The sequence below is a fragment of the Pinus tabuliformis genome, chromosome X (genome assembly GCF_031772625.1).
Source record: "Pinus tabuliformis cultivar Carrire ecotype Pingquan chromosome X, CPIR1, whole genome shotgun sequence".
In the NCBI taxonomy this organism is placed as follows: domain Eukaryota; kingdom Viridiplantae; phylum Streptophyta; class Pinopsida; order Pinales; family Pinaceae; genus Pinus; species Pinus tabuliformis.
Window position 1 is genome coordinate 1,677,625,863 of NC_142308.1, and position 7,705 is coordinate 1,677,633,567.

The 7,705-nt window shown below is 37.5% G+C and overlaps 1 protein-coding gene across 1 annotated transcript; it reads right to left on the reverse strand.

The window, feature by feature from the left end:
* Nucleotides 1-1,157: 1,157 nt before the first annotated feature.
* LOC149146451 (12-oxophytodienoate reductase 7-like) lies at nucleotides 1,158-3,116 on the reverse strand. The gene is made up of 5 exons (XM_089448249.1): nucleotides 2,986-3,116; nucleotides 2,737-2,877; nucleotides 2,521-2,651; nucleotides 2,195-2,377; nucleotides 1,158-2,104 (listed from the first exon to the last, which is right to left on the reverse strand). The coding sequence occupies exons 1-5, from the start codon at nucleotides 3,054-3,056 to the stop codon at nucleotides 1,422-1,424; spliced, it is 1,209 nt and encodes a 402-aa protein (XP_089304375.1). The 5' UTR covers nucleotides 3,057-3,116; the 3' UTR covers nucleotides 1,158-1,421.
* Nucleotides 3,117-7,705: the final 4,589 nt, after the last annotated feature.

Genomic DNA, 7,705 nt, shown 5'->3' on the forward strand with positions numbered 1-7,705 from the left:
AGATGGAATAAGAGTGCCAAGGATTAGAGAAGAGTCTACTAGGTAACTAATATGTTCATGTACTATTCTTATTTATGAATGGAAACAATGAATTTCTTCCATATTTCATGTTCAAATATGTATGAATGTGATTTGATTATTGTTATAGTTTTTGGTGCATGTTAACATTCCTTGCGAAGAGGTAAACATTTTCTTCTTTGGTGGTGTATGTGTGTAGGAGATTAGATTGGAGAACTTGGAGCAAGGTTTTGAGCAACTCAAAGGGATCTGCAAACTACATCAACCTGAGTGGATGTATAGGCAAGTTCTTGTCATCCTCCTCTATGATATGCATGGTTTGTTGTTGCATTAGATCTAGGGATTTTACTTGGATCCATCACACATTGTCTAGCATATCCTAAGACAAATATGTGGAGCAACAACACCTTAGCCTTAGTGGCATTTTCAAGCTAACAAACATTCAAGAGCAAGAAATCAAATAACACACATGCAGAAAAAGAGATTAAAGGACAATATCATGCACTAAAAGAATTGAATTGGTTGAATCTCCTCTTAAAAGAGTTGTAAACAATTCCCTGAGTTGTGACATCTAAAGCCAAAAAACATAGAAATGGTAGGTTGGTTGAAGCATGTGACTCCACTATAGGGGCAACATGAGCATAGGATGAGATAAACACTACTCTAAAGGTGCAATGGTATAACAAGTGAGTTAGGATAACCATAGTTATGAATGATAGTTGAGTGTTGGAGACTCACTTATTGCACAGAGTTACAATAAAACATTGTATATGAGTAGCTTCCTATATAGTTAGAGATTATTATAATTGATTTACCTATGCAAAGTGGTAGACATGGTTAATGAATAATTAAGATATTTTTATAAAAATAGAGACCCAAAATGTTACTCCACACTAGAAAAAAATTGAGAATATGAAAAATGTTGAAAAACCTTTTAAACCTTTATCATAGTCATCCTACCTTAAACATTAAATAAAATATATAATAAATAATAAATACAAAATAATTAAAAATAAATAATATATTATACCATAAATGATAAATACAAAATAATTAAAATAAAAAAAAAAATTACAACATATATGTCCATATTAATGGATTATTTAAAACCACATTATATTATTAAAACCTATGTGGAACTGCAGAGTGCTCCTTAAAGGTCACAGTACAATAATGCAAATGTGTACAATAATGCAAATGTTTTGCAAGGACAGATATGATAATATAAAAATCCACATAGTGATCACTTTAGGACCATCAAACAAATAACGAGGCCTTACCATACATTTTAGGTTGTCTTCAACCAGGTTTAGGAATCCTTCTATTGCCTGATATTCATTTTTCGTGTTCTTTGTCTGACAGTGCCAAAACAATGAAGATAAATATGAATGTGCCTTGCGGTATCACAGAGCAGATCTTAGTGTACCGTATGTTGAAGCCACATTTTCATCTTCACTGCGATCATGAAGAAAACGGTAATCTGTATATCCCAAAACCTGATCCGAAGTATAGAAGGTGGATCTATCGTACTTGTTCAACCTCCGCGTTCCCAGAGCGAATCTGAGCGGAAGATCGGGGTTCGAAATGAAAAGACGACCATAAGAAATAAGGTCAGCTTCTCCGCTACTCACTGCAGCCATTCCAGAGTCTCTGGTATAACCCCCCGTGCCCATAAGCGTGCCTTTGTAGGCCTGTCTCACCAGGGAATGGAAATTATGGAACTTCGAAATTTCCTTTTGATTTCTATTCTGTTTACTTACTGCACTGTAACGAGGCTGCGTGAGATGCAAATAAGAAAGCCCTCGGCCATGTCGGGTTGCCATGAGGTTAAATTGATGTACTAAATAGAGTCCTAGGCCAACGGGGTCTGAGTCTGTGGCGTCCAAGTGATCTACAACGGGAGAAATTCTGATGGCCGTTCTCTCGGCCCCAATCTCTTCCATCACGTTCCACAGGATTTCTAATGCAAAACGGCACCGGTTTTCCAGTGGGCCGCCATACTTGTCGCGCCGGTCGTTAATGCCGTCTTTCATGAATTGGTCGATTAGATAGCCATGGCCGGCGTGGACCTCAACCCCGTCGAAACCTGCGAGAATTGATAATAATCGACTGAGAGTTGTTCTATCATTCCCTTTATGCGAATTCAAGGGTTAAATTGTTGGGGTTACTTAATTACCTGCAGCCATGGCATTTCTAGCGCCCTGACGGAACTGTTGGACGAAAAGCGGTATCTCTGAGGCCTCAAGCGCTCTAGGGTTTGAATAATTTCCTAACGTTCCATCCGACATATTTATTTTCCACTCATCTGAAATCTTCTTGCTCGTCGACGAAACGGGTAAATCTCCTTTGGGTTGGTAAACTGTATATCAAACAAACATATTTGGGATTAATTAGTTGAGAAAATGATTCACTGAAAGTAATTATCATTTAGTTGTGCTTGCAACGAAAAAGAAAGGATGTTTGGAGCACATAATGAATACGAGTCTAAGAAGAAGAATTCACCCATATGCGATGCCCGCCCGACGTGCCAGAGTTGACAGAAAATTATGCCGCCCTTCATATGTACCGCGTAAACAACTCGTTTCCAGGCGTTTATTTGTTCATTGGTAAAAATTCCTGGTGAATTGGGAAACCTGCCAAAACAAACTATCAGATTGCCTTGCAGTATATTTATATTAACAAAGTTATTGTTGATGAAACTTTAGAAATAGAGTGTACCCAAATCCGGTTTCTCCAACAGAAGCAGCTTCAGTGATGAGCAACCCTCCGGGAGTGGTTCTCTGTGAATAAAACTTAACATGGGCAGGCTGAGGAACGTGATTTATTGCTCGGCATCTTGTCATTGGAGCCAGCACAACTCTGCAAAACATGATTACCATCGTTATTCCGTCCATAAACGTTCTCCTAAAATATTATCTGTCTGTGAAAGTTATAACATACACAGTGAATATATCACATTATCCATACCTGTGTGATAAATTGAATGGGCCGAGCTGAAAAGGTGACATCAAGCCAATTTCTGTGGTATTGCGACCCATGATTGCTGATTTTCACACCATAAAATGATATATGAACGTCTGGAGATTGCTGTGAATTCCTCTCTGCTTTTGAGCATGCCTATGTTATATTTATAGAGAGTACCCGGTCCTCACTTTCCAATATTTGTTGCACATTGGGAATATACTTTCCACCCTTCCATATGACTTTCATGATATCCATGCATTTCATGTGCTCAACTTCATATATTTTATTCCTTATTTCCTCCGGCCATCCATGTCTGAACTTTATATATTAGTTTTTCTTTTTTTTTTCTAACTTTCTCCGGCCACCCTAAATGGCGAGGGAAGGAGTAGGTCTGAAATTTTATTATCTTAATTGAAGTTCAGAACTAAGGGCAAAGAATAGCCCACGCTTTAAATTATTTTTCAATGTTCACGTGCTTAACGCTTTATTTATGAATCTTGATTATAGTACTGTTGGTAATTTTCCAAACATTACGGCAATGTTCATGGTAATTTTGGTAATTGTCCAAACGTTACGGGCAATGTTTCAATGTTCATGTGATGAACGTTTTATCTCCTTTAATTCTTACAGTATTTTTGGTTAAATTTTAAATAGTGACATGTACAGGTAACGAGTATTCCAGAGACTCCAGTTCTTAGAATTATATATTAATGTATGTTAAAATTATATATTAATTTTGCCAAAGACTCCAGTTCTTAGAATTATATACCTTATATATTAATGTATGTTAAAATTATATATTAATGTAGGCTAATACCAAATATGTTTGTTTTGTTTATTTCTGTTGATGAATATGAAACTTTAAAAGTACATGATGAATCTGAAATATGGAAAGTACATAATCTATATTTTAATTTTGATAGAAAAAGTAAAGTTGAGAAACGAAAAAATACATCTAAAATAAAATATAAATTTCATTTATATAAATTAAAATTTGAGAAAATTGATAAATATAATCATTGAATTTGGAATTTTGCAAAACATGGGGAGCTAAGTTACAAGACACGTCCTCAGGGTCACGTGTCCTTCCCGTATTTCACGTGTCGGACACGAAATACCACCTAAAACGTGTTCAAAACAGTTTTTATCGTGTCCTCCAACCAAGACACGCGTTTTCGACATGGTGAAAACGTGCCCTAACGTTTTTGTCTCGTAGGACACGTGTCCCACGAAAAGTCACTCATAAAGTTCGCACATGGTTCATATTTTTGGTTTTTCAGTCATTTTTCGCTATTGAAATTCGCTAGAGTCGTTGTTGTGTTGGAACTTGGTCATTGTTTGCTCACTGGAGTCGTTGTTGTGTTGTGTTGGAAGTTCCTTCAGTGATTCCCAACTGTCAACTTCACATTGACCTAGGTCCTAGATAATAGCATTCATGGTTTGGAGCTCATGGTTTGGGGCTTAAATTTCTTGTTTTGGAGCGCATGGGGGCCAGGTCAACATTTTCTTGTATTCCATACACCCATATCTATATAATTTGTTTCAATGTATTCAAGTGCCTTTTCTGGTGCCGACTGTCATTCATGATTTTTAACTTTTGAAATAGCTTTCTTTATGGTCTCTATAGCTCGATTCATTTGCTTGTTCTCTAAATATCCATCCACAAACATTTCCCATGTTTCGAAATTTGGTTTTCCTCCTTTTTGTAAAACATGTTCAAGAAAGACTTTGTGGGTTGCCTTTTCAATCATTCATTTTGTGATATAGGCATCAATTAGTACATTGGGCACTCTGATATCATAACTTAGGCCATCAAATTCCCACTCTTCAAAACATTTTTCGACTCCCTGCACATCTCCAAGTTTGACCAATGAAGAAAGCATGCATATATAGCCATTGTATTGTTTTAATTGCAAATTTTAATGGCTACAGAGAGCTGACTTAAATATATAGGGCTCTACCTAGGTGAGTCTATCTTGCAATTGCCCACTTTTTCCAGGATGTGCAACGTGAGTAAGTCAGATTCATATACTAGTCAACAAGAGACCTAGAACAACTGAGAAATAAAATATTAGTCTAATGTCACATGTGCATTGAGAGACCCTATGTCACCCTTTTCAAGCATGTGAGTGACATGGCACCCCTAAGGGTAAGCATTGACATCAAAGAGGGATGTGCTAGCCCTCCTAAGTCATCTCAATGATAACCATCCTCATCTGTGCTTTGGAAGAAGGCACCATCCACCAAAACAGGGTCAAGGCCAGCCAAGGGGCATCTTCAGTCCATTTGGGCATATCATCAAATAGTCCAACATCCAAGCTTTTAAGTTTAGTGTTTTAGCATTTGGAGGCTCATCAAGGGGTGTAGCATCACGTGGAATCAACTCAAGGCTCTATGCTCATCTTTGAAGGGCCAAGATTGGGGCCACAAAGTTAGGTTTTCTTTAAGAAAGGGGCAAAGAACCTATTGGAAGGTTTTGAAGAAGAATGAAGCTATCCCTTAAGGAATCTCTACTACATATGTGATACCACCTAAACAAACCTCTCAAGATCAAGCGAGATAAACTTATTTAGGGACAAATAACCATTAAAGTATCATAGTGAAAACTTTGGAGTCCCGCAACAGCAAAAAATAAAAAATAAAATAAAATAAAAAATAAAAAAAATCACTGTTTTTAGTTCACGGGCCGCTGTCATCCAACCCGGCCGAGTAGGCTCGGACTTGGCCGAGCCAACCAGGTTATTACCGAGCCGACCAAGTTGTTAGACAACTCGGCCGGCTCGGTAATAACCCGGTCGGCCGAATCAGTTCACTGGCCAAGTCGACCCGGTGAGGCCTTGACTCGGACCAACTTGACCAAGTCGGTTCCAAGTCGGTCGAATCTTAAAACACTAATGTGCAATACGCAAAATGCCGCTATTGAGATCCTTGATTTGGTTCTCAATCTATTTAATAAGTTAATAACATGAAGATTCAAGAATCAACATTGAACTGTGAGTAATGAACATCATTGATGTAGTAAATTAATAAACTAATACTATATTTCAGTAACTTAATATGGATCAGGAACTATATATATATATATATATATATATATATATATATATATATATATATATATACAAAACGTGTCCCTCGTGTCCTATTTCCGGGGTCGTTGTGTCTCATGTCAAATACTCATATTTACATGTCCTCCGTGTCTCGTGTCATGTGACTTAGATGGGGAGGATGACCTGTGATGTAAAAGTTCAAACCGAAAACAATAATAGTGTCATGTTATGGCCATGCCAACCAAGATTCTTTGCAAGAAGCATTATTTCTAAGAAAAGAGAAGAAGAGTTAGTCATTGTTTTCCAACCCTTACCCTTCATGTGTCTCCTAGCCCGTGAATACACATTCCTCTCTAAAATTCCTAAAGGTAAAACAACTTTTTTCACCATTTTTTTGTAGAAATTTGTTGATTGCATAGATTACCAAAAGGAACTCTGTCTTGGTTACTGAATAATAAAGCTATGTAGGCGAAATATTTTTACTGACATAGTAGATTGCATACAATTTTCCTTCTTCAAGTTGTCTTAACACAATCCTATAATGGTGTCTAGGGCATCCATGGAAATATGGAATGGGAGGGACCAACTAGGCCCTATTAATATTGACGCCTTCAACACTTTAGACTTTAATTATTCGAAACTGTAGCACCCTCCTCCCACATCTACCCAAGTAAACAGCCAATCAGGGTAAACATGTGATGAGAGGCTACTATGATTGGATTCAACCTCCTAGGTGACCTTAAGGAAGTGGAATCGACTAAAACACAACATACATACCTTCCACATTAGCAACAGGACTCCTAAGAACCATCCCAAAATTTCTAGTAACCAACCCCTGGGTCCCACTGAGGTTTTAGACCACTTGTCCTTTGGATGCTCCCATGCTATGGGCCTGATAGTGTCCAAGAGGCTCTGGACGTTCTCATGACAAGACATGCCAGTGTCTAGGGACTATTTTGCTCAATGTTGTGCAAGTGTCCCCAGGATTTGAGCCACTTTTCTCAAACCTAGAGCCCAGGTCACTGCGCAAAATTGAATAACACCTTTAAAACATAAAGATAACAAGAAAACAATGATGTAAATGCAAATACTTAAACAAACCCTTAACTGAACACCTACTAGCCATGACAGACATTTTGTTAAACATATCACAAATATGTAATCTACAAGTGTAAGCAATAGATTTAAGCATCGGAGTCTCATACTTATCTGAGAATCGCTATGAAGCATTGTCCCCTTATATTATTTCCTTCATTATCATCTATTAGGTCATAGATACATTGTTCATTCATTTACAAGTAAAAATATTGATGAGAGCCATCCATAGCCACTGTCATAAAACATATATATAACCAACATAATAGCAACAAAAATACCAAGGAAATCACAACCATATGATCCACATATAAACCAATATAATACTCATAGAATTACAAGGAGAAATAACCTCATATTGATGATGCAAAATCCAAACCTGGGATGGGACTACCACGTTCCACCCAACCATAGAATGGTTGAGCCAAATCTCTCTTCAGCCATTCACCCCCATGCCATATTCCAAGCACGAATGTGGGACTCAAACCAAAAGAATCAACCAGGCATCACGAGGCTAAACCATCTCACCATTATCAATAGAATCCAAGCTTTACCTTAATCCATCCTGGATCACTGGG

What these genes read in the sequence shown, in the direction of transcription:
- LOC149146451 (XM_089448249.1), bottom strand. Translation starts at nt 3,056, where the DNA reads ATGGGTCGCAATACCACAGAAATTGGCTTGATGTCACCTTTTCAGCTC. An exon ending in CGGGCGGGCATCGCATATGG is followed by an intron (nt 2,378 to 2,520) that starts GTGAATTCTTCT and finishes TTTGATATACAG; the next exon opens with TTTACCAACCCAAAGGAGAT. An exon ending in TAGAAATGCCATGGCTGCAG is followed by an intron (nt 2,105 to 2,194) that starts GTAATTAAGTAA and finishes CAATTCTCGCAG; the next exon opens with GTTTCGACGGGGTTGAGGTC.